Source organism: Lissotriton vulgaris, chromosome 7 (assembly GCF_964263255.1).
Source record: "Lissotriton vulgaris chromosome 7, aLisVul1.2, whole genome shotgun sequence".
Taxonomy (NCBI): Eukaryota; Metazoa; Chordata; class Amphibia; order Caudata; family Salamandridae; genus Lissotriton; species Lissotriton vulgaris.
This window is the reverse complement of record NC_141695.1, coordinates 121,650,740-121,667,184: the sequence shown is the minus strand read 5'-3', so window position 1 is coordinate 121,667,184 and position 16,445 is coordinate 121,650,740. Positions and strand designations below refer to the sequence as shown.

At 48.9% G+C, this 16,445-nt stretch overlaps 1 protein-coding gene across 8 annotated transcripts in view; it reads right to left on the bottom strand.

Annotated features, from left to right (window-relative positions):
• Positions 1–16,445, bottom strand: part of PHLDB3 (pleckstrin homology like domain family B member 3) — a 167,894-nt gene that overhangs the window by 99,229 nt on the left and 52,220 nt on the right. For all 8 annotated transcript variants that reach the window (XM_086929805.1, XM_086929804.1, XM_086929799.1 and 5 more), the window contains exons 2-4: positions 14,635–15,702; positions 13,305–13,442; positions 1,352–1,489 (exon numbers count right to left, since the gene is read on the bottom strand). In XM_086929805.1, coding sequence (XP_086785931.1) covers positions 1,352–1,489; positions 13,305–13,442; positions 14,635–15,603 — 1,245 coding nt within the window. In that variant the 5' untranslated portion in view covers positions 15,604–15,702. The remainder of the gene's footprint in view (positions 1–1,351; positions 1,490–13,304; positions 13,443–14,634; positions 15,703–16,445) is intronic.

Below are 16,445 nucleotides of genomic sequence, written 5' to 3'. Positions count from 1 at the left end.
ATGGGTCATCTCATGCTAACCTGTGCTTTCTAATCCCACCTCATCCAGCTGCGATGATGGGTCATCTCATGCTATCCTGTGCTTTCTAATCCCACTTTATTCAGCTGTGATGATGGGTCATCTCATGCTAGCCTGTGCTTTCTAATCCCACTTTATCCAGCTGCGATGATGGGTCATCTCATGCTAACCTGTGCTTTCTAATCCCACCTCATCGAGATGCGATGATGGGTCATCTCATGATAGCCTGTGCTTTCTAATCCCACCTCATCGAGATGCGATGATGGGTCATCTCATGCTGGCCTGTGCTTTCTAATCCCACCTCATCCACCTGTGATGATGGGTCATCTCATGCTAGTCTGAGCTTTCTAATCCCACTTTATCCAGCTGCGATGATGGGTCATCTCATGCTAACCTGTGCTTTCTAATCCCACCTCATCGAGATGCGATGATGGGTCATCTCATGCTAGCCTGTGCTTTCTAATCCCACCTCATCGAGATGCGATGATGGGTCATCTCATGCTAGCCTGTGCTTTCTAATCCCACCTCATCGAGATGCGATGATGGGTCATCTCATGCTAGTCTGTGCTTTCTAATCCCACCTCATTGAGATGCCATGACGGGTCATCTCATGCTAGCCTGAGCTTTCTAATCCCACCTCATCGAGATGTGATGATGGGTCATCTCATGCTAGCCTGTGCTTTCTAATCCCACCTCATCGAGATGTGATGATGGGTCATCTCATGCTAGCCTGTGCTTTCTAATCCCACCTCATCGAGATGTGATGATGGGTCATCTCATGCTAGCCAGTGCTTTCCTATCCCACATCATCCAGCTGCAATGATGGGTCATCTCAGGATAACCTGTGCTTTCTAATCCCACCTCATCCAGCTGCGATGATGGGTCATCTCATGCTAGCCTGAGCTTTCTAATCCCACCTCATCCAGCTGCAATGATGGGTCGTCTCAAGCTAGCGTGTGCTTCTTTAACCTCTTCGCCGCTAATGACAAGGGTAACTCGTCATGGACTTTCCATTGATTTCAATGGAAAGTGAATGGCAGCAATAATATTGCCTTAGCAGTAAAGGGGTTAACCAACCTCATCCACCTACAAGGAAGTGTCATTTTATGCTAGCAAGGGTCATCTCACGCTAGACTGGGGCATCTCATGCTAGCCTGGGCCCAGCCTCTGCTTCCTCATCCTCCTCCAATGATGGGTCATTTCATGCCAGCCTGGGGCATCTCATGGCAGACCGGGACATCTTTTGCCAGACTGGGGCATCTCATGCTTCCCTGGGTCATCTTATGCCAGTCTCTGCTCCCTCATCCTCCTCCAATGATGGGCCATATCTCACCTGCTCCCGTTCCGCCTGGCACCTCCTCTCACTGTACTGGAGCCGGCACTGCAGGGCTCGGACCGCCTCCTCCTCCCGGTGCATCTCCAGCTTCTCCGTCCTCAGCTCCCCCTCCAGCAGGGCTCCCTCCATCTCCATCTGAGGGCAGAGCAGAGACAGGTGTGAAAAGGGTACCAGGGTCCATCGACCAATCGGAGAAGAGAGGCCTCTGTGCTGCCCTGCATGGGTGCTCACAGACAACATGGAGGCGGTCACTGAGTGATGTGTCAAAGAGGGCTCTGTTGCCCATTCCAGGGCCTTAAGAAAATGATACAGTACAACAGGGAGACAAGAGGGAAATAAGGGTACTATAGGGATAGCCCTCCACTCAATAAGCATCAATACAAAAAATCCCAGTACCCTGGACTCGGATTAGTGTTCATCTAAAGAGGCATATCACTGTGCTGGAAATTATACAGTTAGATTCCTAAACACCCGCCTACTTGAACTTTGAGTTAGGCGTTTGTCTTCATATGCCAATCCGTCCAAAACAAATCATTGTTTCTTTGAACATAAAAACAAGGGGGGAGAATCCAGAATTGCTTTTCAACTCAACCACCAGTGACTGGTCAACTGAGACAGTACGTAATCCCACACTTAAAACGAAACAGACATAAAAATGTGTGGTGAGGAGGAAGGCACCTCACGGGAGAACACCCTCGGGGCCCTTGGCAGATGTTTGGTATGCAATGTTAAGCTACCAGCCTTTTTAATTCACCGTTACACACCATAACTAATAATAAATGTGTAACTTTGATGCGACTGTTGAATTTAATCACTTTTTCTGTGTCATAACAAGGAGTAATTCCTTGGATGGTTTTGTCTTACACCTGTCTTTCTGCACACAACACGTATGGTTTTGTTTTTGGACACTTTATTTTGAGGAGGTAAGGCGACCAATGATGAGAAAGGGGCAAGAAATTGGTAAACATCTGCCAAGGGTCCCGAGGGTGTTCTCCTGTGAGGTGCCTTCCTCCTCACCACACATTTTTATGTCTGTTTCGTTTTAAGTGTGGCATTACGTACGGTCTCAGTTGACCAGTCACTGGTGGTCGTGTCGAGTTGAAAAGCAATTCTGGATTCTCCCCCCTTGTTTTTATGTTCAAAGAAACAATGATTTGTTTTGGACGGATTGGCATTTGAAGACAAACGCCTAACTCAAAGTTCAAGTAGGCGGGTGTTTAGGAATCTAACTGTATAATTTCCAGCACAGTGATATGCCTCATTAGGTGCACACTAATCCGAGTCCAGGGTACTGGGATTTTTTGAATTGATGATTGATCCTTAAGAAAATGAACCAGTGGATTCTGGGACTTTTAGTATTGTTATTTCTACTTTCATAAACTGGGTACTGGTTTCTAATAGCTTACAAAGAGGAAGCACAGACCAATCATTGTGTAGTCTCTGTGGCATTATATCACATTTGGTCATTCTATCTTTATTATTTATTGTTTTTTTTAGAAAGGTGCTTCACAGCTCTACTGATTATTTGGGTCAATCTGATCCATCCATCATCTCCTTTTGTTTGCCCTAAGTTGGCAGGGTATGCCCAGACGTGGGTCCCTTGCTCACTTTGCCCCTGGATTCAAGCTAGCCTGGCTGATGAGGGGTATTACCCCTGAAACCGGTCCTAGGATGCTTGTTTCCGGTCCAGGGAAGACATGGCTTGGCAGTTCAGGCTGGACTGTTCCCATGAGGCACAGGGTCATTCTGATTTGCATATGGATGGGTCTGGCCTGGGGTGGGGTGGCGAAGTGAGCTAAAGAACAATGATGGATTCAACACAGCTCTGTGACTGGGGGTGAGTGCCTGAAAAGTTTCAGCAATCCGTCCATCACCTCCTTGTGTTTTTACAAGTGTTAACAAGGCATCTGTGCTGCCCTGCATGGGTGCTCGCGGACAACATGGAGGCGGTCACTGAGTGATGGTGACAAAAAGGGTTCTGCTGCCCTTTCCAGGGCCTTTCGAAAATGAACCAGTGGATTCTAGGACTTGTAGTATTTTTCTTGCTGATTACATAAACTGAGTACTTGTTTCTAATAACTTAGAAACCGGAAACCCAGACCGATCGTTTTAGGCTCATGGCGGCCCTGGGCAGGGAGAGTAGGTAGGGGGCCCCTGAAGAGGGGGTCTGGGCGGGGCAGAACGCGGAGGCCAGTAAAGAGGGGAGGGGGTCAGGGTGTATGGAAGTGGAACGGAGCTAGAGGCCACCAAATCCCTGCCAGGGGCCGCCACGCAAATATGTATCCATCCTCAGAGGATTATTATATTAAGGATATATATTTACATGGTGGCCCCTGGGGTTTGGTGGCCCTGTGCAGGTGCACAGCTTGCACATGCCTAAGGCCGCCCCTGGTGTGGCATTAAATCATACATGATCATTTTATCTGCATTATTTCTTTGTTTTTTTAGAGGCATGCTTCACAATTCTACTGATTATTAAGGTCAATGTGATCAGTCGTTTCATTAGCTCCTTCGATGGAGCAAACTGCCTTCTAGCAGAGTCTGCACACTTTTAAACTAGTTCCGGCAGTTCAAGAAGGGTATTATCTCACTCTGCCATCTTGTGTTTATCACGCCATATTTAAATCGAACAGTCGCACGCCTCGATAAAAAAACGCTAAACGAAACGGACTTTGCCGGAACACGCTGATTTGCATGTAAAGCATTATTTGCATTTTCAGTCACAAACTGGAGACCCGGCTACGAATCGTGCAGGTTTCTGGAACTTTCCTTCACACATTCTCCGGGGAGTTCAGGACCAATATGGTTCTTGAAGAGGCTTTTTTTTCGCTCAGCCCTCATCCCATAGATATTGTCTCACAACTCAACCACATCTTTCACCGGACTTTGAACCCTCTAAGGTACTGGCCTGTCTGGAGACTTCCAAACTCACCTGTGACCCCGGGCCCAGCCTTCCTGCATTAGCGCGGCGCCAGACCTACTACTTACTGTAAGTCAGTCCTCTGACGTGACAGGTGTGTTTTAGGATCACTCTGGGGTTTGTTGTTCCAGGTCTGCAAGAACAACATATATAAGCCCTGATTCACGCCCGTTTCCGCCTCGTGCAGTTTCGACACTCCAGGTAGCCGGGCAGGTGGAGACGCCAGAAATACCTGTTGGGCTGTGGTGAATTGTGGCTCCGAGTGTGTCAGGATGCAGCTCTTACTCAGGTGAGACAGAGAGGCCGCCAAACTGGAAAAACCAGGTGTGGGGACCGGGAAAGAACATGACCTGTCAGTCCATGCACGAGGGTGGGTGTAAGTGGGTAAACTGTCCTTAGTGACTCTTTAGTGCAGGATAATGGAGTCTGCAGATGGTGACCTACCCGAGACGAACTATTAGGCAAGCATGAGGGGGGTCAAACCACGGACCACAGTAAGGCCAGTCCATAATAACAAGCATATGGCTGCCTAGGTTTTATACTAACAGCAAAAAGACATGAGACCAAAAAAAGCTGCATTAACATGGGCCAAAACCAAACGCCACTTAAAACATCAAATATTTACAACTCATTTCACGTTATTAATAGCCCCTAAACTATGTAATAAACTAAAAGAACCGAACTGACAGGAGTAAATGCTGAGTAGAAAATGATCTGAAGAAGATGTATGTAAATAAACAACCGAAACATGTTGGCATACTGTAAAATTGATTTCAGGCCCAGCGTGAAGGCACTACATAGGAAGAAGTCAATTGTGGGATTTTCTCTGTCTTGTCACGGTTTCTCAAGTGTTGCCTTTGCACAGTTCTATTGGTTTGTCATTTTTTTTGATGAATCCTACGTTTAGGAGCAGATTTCTATACTGCACAGATGCTGAATATGTTTTATAAAACAACGACAAGAGGTCGATTAAAAAAGGGCTTCATTAACATGGGTTTCTTGTTGTCCCTTCTGCATATAGGAATCACCGAGAATTGTAGGATTAGGAACGGTTCACCCCATTCCAACAGGAATCCCCCTTAACACCTTTACTGCTAAGGCAATATTTTACTGCTCATTTAATTTCCATTGAAAACAATGAAAAGTGCATGACGAGTTACCCTTGTCATTAGCAGCCAAGAGGTTAATACATGGGTGCCTTTCCTTTCATGCACCACTGTAATCACAAACATCTGTCCTATCAGCTACAGTGGCAGGACTGGGACTGCAACACCCAGAATGCATTTGTTTATGAAATAAAAACCCAGATCCGGGAATTACTAAGGCTGAATGGCATGGAGCATTAGGACCACAACACCATGGAGAAGCTTCCCAAAGAATCCTGGCTCCACCCCGTCTGGACCGCTTGTCACCACAAGGACAAGGAAGAGACAGGTTATTCTATACAGATCGCTTTGTTTTCTGAAAGTATCCACAGACGTGGGCACTCGAAAGGCTGCCCCGGTTGGGACAGAGAGGATCTCACATTAGAAGTGTGGTTTGGGGGTACCCACTGAGCTTGCAGTCGGTATACCCGAGTCCTATGCTCGACTTCAGCGCTTTGCCAAAATATTGTGCGATTTTGGGCGAAGCACTTGGTCTAAATGGCAATGCGTCTAATGTAGACATTTCAGACACAAATGCACAGTTCTGCCCACCACACACCCTGGTTTCTGTGATCTGACTTTAACTGGCCACAAAAGCCACACCTCTGCGTTTAGCACTTGGTTTGAATTCACTCCTGCTACAATAAAAATGTGCTCTGTAAAGCACCCCTGGCTCCTTGGAGCTAAATGTGTGCAATATTAGATACCTGAAAGTATAAACGTGTGAATCACAGAGGCAGCCAGCCCACGAGAGACTCAGTCACATGTCAGGCCCAGCACGACACATGTCAGGACAGAAGGACGGCCGAGGCCCACATGCCTTTCACAGGCTCAGGCAGCTTGAAAACACGGAGGCTTGTCAATCCGCCATCAGACACCACATCAAACCGCAGGGCTTTCGCAATGCGCCGGTGCGTGTGAGCAGAAAGACTCAAAGGACGGACAACTGGGAGCGAGACAGCACCGGCGAGACATGGGGATTTCTCGGGGCCGAGTCACCTGTCTGAGGCGTCACCGCTGGAGTGTCTCACGGTACAGTAAGAGATTGGCACGGATTAGAGTAAAGTTCAAGTTTTTTCGTGGGAAAGTTAAAGTAACAGGAATAATGGTGTGTAAAGTGTTTTCACCACCACGGCAGTTTTGTAACGATTTATATTTTTTGCTTTGCTGGAAAGATTCTCAGATTATCTTTGTCTACAATTTTTTTCCCGTTTTGCAAGATAATTTGTATTGGCTATGGAGATCGTTGACACTGATCGAAACCAATTAATGTCAGCACGCCAAGCCGCAAGTTCACTCTTGGCGAACATTTTCTCTACACAATTGGAAAGTATCTGAAAACTTCCTTTTCAGGCAACTTTTTTCAAAATGGCTCTGCATAGGAATCGAAATTTGTTGCTCTCTTTTTTTGTATTTATTAGGTTTCGCCTAGCGGAAGCTGCGCTCTGCGCAGCTTTTCCGCGCAGGCGAAATCCTGTTGAGTTCCATAGTGTGGCTTTGGTTCGGCCCTCGTCCTTGATTGGCTGGCTCCGTAAACGGAGCCTTGCCATTGGACGAGGGGCCTGTCCGTCAATGCCGGACCAGACACGGGGGCGTTCCCGACATTCTTTGGCTTTTGCCGACGTCACGGGACGCCGGGAACGCCCCCGTGTCTGGTCCGGCATTGCCGGCACTACTGCGTCTCTTCTTCCCGTTTCCCGCCCCGTGACTGGCCGGCCGGCCAATCCTAGCGCGGCCGGCCGGAAGTGCCCGCCCCCCCGCCGCCCAGGGGAAGAAGGAAGACGGCGGCCCACAACAAGTATGGCGGCCCACGCGGGGCTCCCGTGGCCTGCCTGGAGGGAGCCCCGGAAGAAGCGGAGGACGTTGCCGGGCAGGTGTTGGACGGCGACATAGGCGAGGTCGAGGTGAGCAAGGGCCCGGAGCAGGCACAGAAGGTAGAGACTAATGCGGGCAGAACGGGGGCCATAACGAGGGCAGCATGCGATCGAGTGAAAACAGAGAGAGATCCAGGCGGGTCGCGCACTGCCCCTATGGTGATAGCGGGATAATTCCCTGAGACAATTCAAAAATGTAGGGATGGAGAGTACACAGAGGCCGGGGCTCAAATTTCCCTCTGCAATGTTGTCAAAATGTTTAGGAGCGCGGTTTAAGCTGTGAATACCTTTTTCTTAATGCACGATGTTACAGCGCTTGGGCCAGGCCTCGGGGGGCCGCAAACTGCGCACAAGCGGAAAAAGTATAGTACGAGCTTGGTGTGGTACATGGTGAGTACGATGAGGAGGTTAAAAGACTCTTGGCTTGCTTAGTGATAAAGCAACAGGCACGGTCTAAGCATTGGCCTCGAAGTGGCCTTCTGAACTATTTACAGACGGTATTTTGAGGGCGAGGGACCGCGGGCGATGGTACGGGGCAAACGGCAGTAGACGATTAATTTGCACCAAAGGTTTTGAAGTACGTTTGCTAACAACCCTGTTTTGGGCGTAAGGGCAACAAGGCGGAAACACGCACAAGTGAGAAGAAGTTAAAAGATACCCGCACTTCGTTTTGTCGGGAAAGGAGCGTAGCTAGTAGCGTTACCAATTGGCTTCAGGCACCCGAGATCCACACCGGGTCTCTTCTCTTTTACTACCAACTGCACCCGTGGCCCTGCCCCCTTGCGCGCGCGGTGCAGCAAAAACACATAAATAAATAACTTAGTGCGGCAATATTCACCCCGTCGGGAATAGATGCAGCGCGTGCGGAACTGGTTTGGCTTAAATAAATAAATAATAAGGAACCAAATCACACAAGATGAAATAACGGGAGCGACTTACAAGCGCTACAGATTAGGCCGAACTACCAGGGTAGTGGCACATATCGGGGAATGGATCCTGTAAGCGCATTTCGGGGTAGAGTGAGCACAGGCAGGTACCGGGGCTTACGGAACCCCAGCCCAACACATTCTAGGGAAGGGGCATAAAAGGAATATAGCGTACCGACTAAGGCCCGGAGAGAGTACAAAAATGTATATTTAAGATGCTGTCAAAAGCGAGCAGAGAGGCAAGGCTGCCCTCTGGTGGCCCCATTAGCAATGGTGCTCTAACTCAAGAATATCGAGTTCGAAAATGCCCGGTGGCCATAGTGTGATGAAAGGTCAGGAACGATCTGAAATTAAAAGTCCCAACACAGAGGATCACGTTCAAAAGCCACGCTAATAGGCTTAGTCACATCACCGCAGGTTCAAGGTGGAGCAAGGGGTTAGCACACCTGTGTAGCCGGGTTATTTGAATGCCTTACTGTGGAATTATCAAAGCTAGAGCAGTGATGCATTGTGCTACAGAACGAAGGGAAATAAACATTTGAAGTGCTGCCTGGAACTATTCTTGGTTGCTAGAAATTGCGTGGGAGGTAGTCACCGAGTTAAAGTGTTTTTCTTTCACTGTTAAAGATGTTTGAGAACTTGTAGTTCTAGCATTCCAAAGAGCCTTGGAGTCCAGCGGGTGTAAAACACATGCGGGAGTCCACGCAGTGGGTGCAGTAACGGAATACTTTCCTTGCCCTCTGTTTCCAAGCGTCCCATTTGTAGAGGCCTCGTCTGGTGGCTCAGTGGATTTCTGCACCCATCGCCGGGGCCTGTGTTAGACCTCATGGTCACAGGTTCAAATCCCGGCGGGCCCACCCAGCCTCTCATTCATCTGGGGTCGATAAAATGAGTACGAGTTGGGGGTAACAAGAAACAGCTGTTATTCAGCATCGAGGTGAACGTGCTTTTTAAAGTACATATGTTCGATTATGTTATGCTAATGAATCTGAACAACCGATCCAACCAATGTCACTGCTACTGACCTCCGCCAACCCAGAGCCATGGCAGAGAACGGCAGAATAGTAGCTGTGTGGTGAGGGCTGTGAGAGCTGTGAGGGCTGTGTGGGCTGAGAGAGCTGAGAGCTGTGTGGGCTGAGAGAGCTGAGAGCTGTGTGGGCTGAGAGAGCTGAGAGCTGTGTTGGGCTGAGGGCTGTGTGGGCTGTGTGGGCTGAGAGAGCTGAGAGCTGTGTGGGCTGAGAGAGCTGAGAGCTGTGTTGGGCTGAGAGCTGTGTGGGCTGTGTTGGGCTGAGAGCTGTGTGGGCTGTGTTGGGCTGAGAGCTGTGTGGGCTGAGAGAGCTGTGTGGGCTGTGAGAGCTGTTGGCAATGTAAATAACAATGCCATTTATTTATAAGTCCTCTCCTCCTCTAGCCCTCCTTCTCCTTCCCGCCCTCCCTCTCCTACCTGCCGCCCTCTCCTTTCTGCCCTCTCTCACACACTCCTACCTTCCCTCCTGTCCTCCCACTCCTTCTTGCCCTCCCTCTCCCTTCTGCCTATTTTCCTTCTTGCCTTCCCTCTCTCTCCTGCCCTCTCTTCCTTTTGACCTCTCTTCCTTCTTCCTTCTTACTCCTGCCCTCCTACATGCCCTCCCTTTCCCTTCTGTCCTCTCTCTTGCTCTCCCACTATTTTCTGACCTCCCACTCCTCCTTGCATTTTCGCATTCCTACTCTACCTCTGTATCCTCCCCACTCTTCTTTGCATATGCCTTCTCAACATGCGCTATCACTGCACACAGCCTCTCAACACACGGCCTCTCTGCACATGCCTCTCTCCATATGATCTCTCTGCACAGGGCCGTGTGTAGAGAGGGCAAGTGAAGAGAAGGCATGTGTAAAGAGGGCGTGTGCAGAGAGGGTGTTTTCCAGAGAGGCACTCCATATTTCTGTGTAAAGTAAAACACATCAACGTTTTACACATAATTCAAAGAAGTTAGAAAAGACCATTTGTCAAAAGCAATACCAAAAGCACAAACTTTAACAAAGGCGAAACCATTGCATTGTAAATGCTTGTCTAATAATGAAGTGCGACGGTCGCAAAAGTCAGGATTTTCAAGCAGCAGAGCAGAAAACGGTACAACAGTTACACGGTCAGACTTTTCCACAGCAAGGTGAGCTTACAAAAAATACAATCTATCTGCATTGGCAAAGCCAGTAGCCGGAGTCTATATTGCTAATACATGAAGCATTAGCACATTAAAGCGAGAACCTCAGGAGGGAGTAAAAAGCAGGTTGCGGCCGCGGGATACAGTTGGAAAATAGTACCTCATGCCAGCACTGGAGTAGAGGAGGAAGGATACACTCAAGAAGCCAATAGCATTAGGTGAAAGGCATTTACTTCTTAGGGGTCGGTCAAACAATGATTGACAAAGTCTCAAGCCAATGACTGAAAGATGACGGTGGAAGAGTTTCAATGTTGGAAAGAAGCAGACTCCAAGCCCGCTCTGGGCCTACTGTTAGCAATAGGTCCATTCACAGATATGTAAATGTAAATGTACAGGAATTTATATAGCGCAAATCACTGAGCGGTTTCTAAGCGCTTGCTTAGGGAACCTGTCCTGGTATTCCCCTGTGAGATAACCCCAGCAGGGTATCCGCAAGGTGAAAGCCAGGCATCCCGCCACGAGGGGCCGTTGTGGAGATTAAGCAAGCTATTGCCCAGAGTCGCAGAGTGTGAACCCGTAAATCGAGTAGGCACCGAGGCGAGAATTGTCAAGTCCATGGACATTTTAGGACTCAAGACCCCGCCGAGCCGGGAATTGAACCCTGGTCCCGGGCTGACCTCTGCTTCCAGGTCTGCCTCCTCTAACCAGTGAGCCACACTTCTCCACAACCAGTGAGCCACACTTCTCTACCGATGCGCTGTCAAAATCCAGACCTAAAAATCAAAACCCACACGCACTGGAGCAGCACTCCCTACAAGTTTCATGAGAGATGCCGCCTTGTCAGCCCTTCCGGTGACACGCAGATATACTTGGCTGTCCCAGGTCATCATGAGACGCACAGGACGTAAGTCTCTGAGGACCCCAATGTTCATCATCGCTGGCGGATGTGATCAAGGGACCCTTCCGGCTTATTTCCGGTTTACCAGCGAGGCTGCTGGGGAGATCATTCTGTCTCATAACTTTGTTATTATCTGATTAACAGTAAAACACAAACAATTGAAGGAGGGTCTGAGGGAAATTTAAAGACCTGCCCAGTTCGTATCCCCCTAACTGTAATCCTAACAACAAAAGAACCGGGGGTCTATAACGGAGCTTCAAGTACTCCTAGCTGCTGCAAAACTCCTACATAAGTGAGTTAGGCGCTAATAGAGCTACAAAAGTCTCTATATCAAAATGTGTGCCAGGACAAACCTGTCGAAGGACCTACTGAGATTGTTGGTAAGACCCGTACAGAGATGTGTTGGATTCCCATCAAATAGGTATGTAGATCAAGTGTTCTCATTTGGTCATCCAAAAATGGGGTGGTATGTCTCTTGATCAATGAGACCCATCCATCGCCCTTACTCAATTGGGTCGCACCATCAATCGCTAAGGTACCCATGAACACATGATAAAGATGGGATCGAGTGCAGTGCAAAAATCAAAAGATGTGTGAGTTAAAAACAAGGGGTAAAAGGATCAATAGGCGAAAAACTCTAATGTAATTTGTCCTTTCCCTCAAACAAACAAGAACAATGCAGAGGAAGCAGTCTAAACATATAACTGCATTTACAAGGCCAACATGTTTCAGCCGGTAGGGTCAAGATCCCATGGCTTTCTTCAGGGCCAGAGTTCTAAGCATTAGCTACTGCATACATAAAGTGAACGTAACGACAATCTGTAAAGGATATACATAAATAGTCCAAAATCGTGTTCCTCTGTACCAAACGGTGTCTCTTACATCTGAATAGTACAGGGAGTGTACCTCACCTTTCCTGGAACCCAGCTCAGGAAAAAGGAGGCCCCGCTCTGTCCGGCGTTGTCTCATCGCAGGACCCGAGCTTTGTGGAAGGTATCTGATTAACTACTTTGTGACCATTTCTGTAAAATGCAAAATGTGTTTACGGGTGCATTTCCTTACAGTTGGCAGGTTGCCCCAGCCATGGCATGAATTACACCTTCTGCCAGTCCTGGCTTTGTATCCACTTTGGATTTTGGGACTTTCTTTTCAGGCTCTAAAATAAAAGCCTGGAAGCTTCTGTTGGACTGGCAGATGCTGTGGCGCAGGACAGAGGCCTGCTGGTGGCTACTGAAGATGCAAAGGGACAAACAGACAAAACAAGCTGGAGGTTCAGGAAGTAGAACAGCGTAAATGAAGGACACAGCGAGAAGAACCAGCAGGGACCAGGCACAGAGAGTGTAAACCAAAACAAGGGAAACTGACAGAGGAAAGCCCACTGCACTGTGCGCTGTGTGTGCCACAGGCAACAGCAGAATGAGACCCAGCCAATCAACACACCCTACTTCACACACAGCGACAGCCATACCCCACCTCCGACCACCAGACAACAGCGGAGTAGGACACCGCCATGGCATGGCATAACACACCCTACCTCAAACACACAATGGCCATACCGCCATCTCCCACCACCAGACAACCGCAGAATAAGAGACAGCCACGGCATGGCACAACACACCCTACCTCCTATCCAGTTAAGGCCATCACCGATCACTCTCTATATTCTAGACGTCTGTCTATACCCTAGACGTCAGTCTATACCCTAGACGTCAGTCTATACCCTAGACGTCAGTCTATAGAACCCTAGACGTCAGTCTATAGTACCCTAGACGTCAGTCTATACCCTAGACGTCAGTCCATCTATACCCTAGACGTCAGTCCATCTATACCCTAGACGTCAGTCCATCTATACCCTAGACGTCAGTCTATACCCTAGTCGGAGTGCCCTCCAACATCCTGCGAGTACCCAACTCACATTGCCCTCAATGCACCGTCCTCCTGTTGCCCCCATTATTCAACCCCCCCAATTTGCATCCCTCTAAACCCTACTCAGAACTTACCCAACTGCCCCCCCCCTCCATTACCGGTTACCACGATCCCCCCTACCTCAATGGTCAGCTCTTTCTTCTGCTGGTTCAGCTCCTTGATCCGCTGTTCCAGGCTGGAGATCCTCGCCACAGCCTTCAGCTGCTCCTCCTGGAACGGGGAGACCACCAGAGCCCCCCCCTTCTCAGACCCATCTTCCTGAGGAATGAGAAAAAGAGCATTAACAGATCCTCTTTCTCCATAGACCCCCACATCCTATGCAGACAGAGTGACCGGATGAATCCAAGTGAACAGGGCATGGCATTGTGGGTGTTGTAGTCTTCATTTGAGCTAACCTGGCTAACACACCGGAAAACAATACTTTCAACAAAGCCTGGGGCATGGAAAGAGGCGCCTAGGTGGCGTGGAGTCATCACTAGCCCTATGCAGACAGTGACCCATCAGATTCATGCTTCTTCTGCATACACTTCATAAATCAAGTGTCTGACACTGCCCCAGCCCCATCAGCTCTCCTAAGGAGCTCCAAGAATAGAGAAGCGTTCCTCTATACAAAATGCAGAGAGACGTGCCAAAAGCATACAGCAGTTTTTGAAAACTAGTGGCCATCATGAGATTTCACAGCACTTTCCCAATAAAAATAAACATTCTAGAGAAAAGGGGTTGTTTTTTTAAGTAAGATGTCACTTTGCCTACTAGATAGAATTTAAGTCATTTTGCATACAAAATGTTACATTTTTAAACTATAAACGGCCATTGTAATTTAAATGAACAAATGTTTTCTAGTGCCCATTTAAATAGTATTATATTACTTTAATTGCAAATTGTAACTTTCTAACGTATCTTTTAATTATAATTGCAGCCTTGCTGAAACTACAAAATAACTCTAAGAACATCTTAGGACTGTTTATTAAAATCCCTTAAATTAACTTTTATGCATTTGTAGAAAGATGGGATTTTGGCCACCGGTCCCTGCTTGTTGAAGGTTAGCTCCACCACAAAAGTGGCAGTCCAGCACTGAGTGCTGCATACCTGACCTCTTCTCAGAACAGGAAGACAAACAATGCTGACATGTTTCGGCCTTGTTACGCCTCTTCTCGGAACTGCAGCTGGAGTTCTCTCTGGCATAAAACAAAATGTCCTTCCGTTCTATCGAGAGATTGACTTCGAGAATTAGACACCTTAACCAGTGGAGGAAGGGTCAAAGAGGAAGAGTCAAAGACGCAGAACTTTTGTTCTGGCAGAAACTTGCCCACAAACCTTTGGTTTACAGAATAGCTCCAGGCAGAACACTCTCACCCACAGCTCCAACATTCTGAACAAAGCGCTATATAGTTATACCTCCTGTGCAGTTACACATGTGCAATAAACAGAAATGAGAGGTGGACATTACCCCATTGCGCGCGCTCTCCGTGCTGCTGGCCTCTTCGTCGTCGGCGCTATCTGTCGCTGCCCCGGGGCTGGAGCACGCCTCGGAGGACAGGGAGTCACCCTCCTGGTCTTCCGGTGGGCTCTCGTTGCCCACCTGTGTGGCCCTAGTCTCTCCTAGGTCCACTGCCGATGAGGGCCCCTCCCGCTCTGGGTCACTTCTGCCAGAGGCCACGCCATCCACCGCAGAGGGGCCCACAGGCTCCCCTTTGCTTCTGCCAGAGACCATGACGTCAGCTGCCGAGGGCCCAGCCCGTCCGACACCATCCTGGTCGGGGGCCACATCCTGTAGTGAAGAGGTCCCTTCAAGCACAGCCTCACACCTACTAAGGAGCCCCTCTTCCACCTCCAAAGAGCCCATCCGCACTTTTCCAGTCCTCCCAGGAGACATGCCCATGAGTGAAGCAGGCCCATTGAGCCCAGCCAGAGTCCTGCCAGGGGCCACCTCCTCGAGACCTGCTTGTACTGTGCCAGGGGCCACGGTCTCCACCTCCAGCAGGCCCACATGTACCATGCCATGGGCTACGTCCTTCACCTCCAGCAGGCCTGCATGTACCGTGCCAGGGGACAAGTCTTCCGGCTCAATTGGCCCCAGCTGCCCTGCACCAGTTGTGCCAGGGGCCACGCCCTTCACCTCCAAGGGTGTCACCTGTAGGGTGTCAATCCTGCCAGGGGCCACATCCCTCACCTCCAAGGGTCTCACCTGTACGGTGCCAGTCCTGCCATGGGTTACGTCTTCCACCTCCAAAGGTCTCACCTGTACGGTGCCAGGCCTGCCAGGGGTCCCGTCTTCCACCTCCAGGGCTCCCACCTGTACAGTGCCAGGCCTGCCAGGGGACATGTCCTCGTGAACCAATGGCCTCTCGTAGGCAGAGGCCAGGTAGGGGGCGAGGGTCTGTTCTCCAAGGACGCTGCCTGGGTTTTGAACCATCATGGCTCAGCCGGTCATGGCGCAGGGGCTGGAAGCCCAACGACGGGGCGAACAGCAAAGGAGAGGTCAGCGAAGAAAGATGGCGCCTCTTCTGGCAGGAACCTGAAACACAGAAAGAGAAGACGGACATGAAGTCACCCTGCTGCTCTCTATGACATACAACTGACCCCAATCCGGACCTGATGGCCTATTATAGGATTTCCTGACACGCAACTCACCATACCCATGTGGCATGGCTCTGTCCGGGTGAGTTTCATATGTGACCAGAATATTTTGGTCCGCACACTCGCATTTTATAACTGAGGTATACCTACTTTGAAAGGCATTTTATAGGGAGACCAAGACAAATGCGTCCACAAATATAGGATTATACTCACATAGTGATACAGAAGAGGGGTCTGATTTTTATTGCCTGATGTGAAGAGGAGAGGACACTCAGTTAGACAAATAAACAGATTGAGGAGCCCTGAAGAAGTCCTTCAACAGGACGAAACTCGTTGGCTACTGAGAAGAGTTACAAGAAAATAAGGATTGAAGGAACAAAGACCTGTGTGAATAATTTTTGAATGAACAGACTATTTGTCGTGTGTGCGGACCAAAATATTCTTGTATTTGTCTGTTGTAAAGGCTTTTCACAACAGAGGGAACCAAAAGGGTCTACATTTTCCTCTAGCTAAATAAGTGCAGTTCTATATCCTAGATCCTTTTTGTGTAAATCACTTGAGTTTCATATGTGACTGACCCTACCCCAGCTCTATTACGTCATCAATGGAATACACATGATGTGACTGACACCAAGCCAGCTCTGCTGGCAGGCCACAGGAGGGCATGACATGTGACAGTCT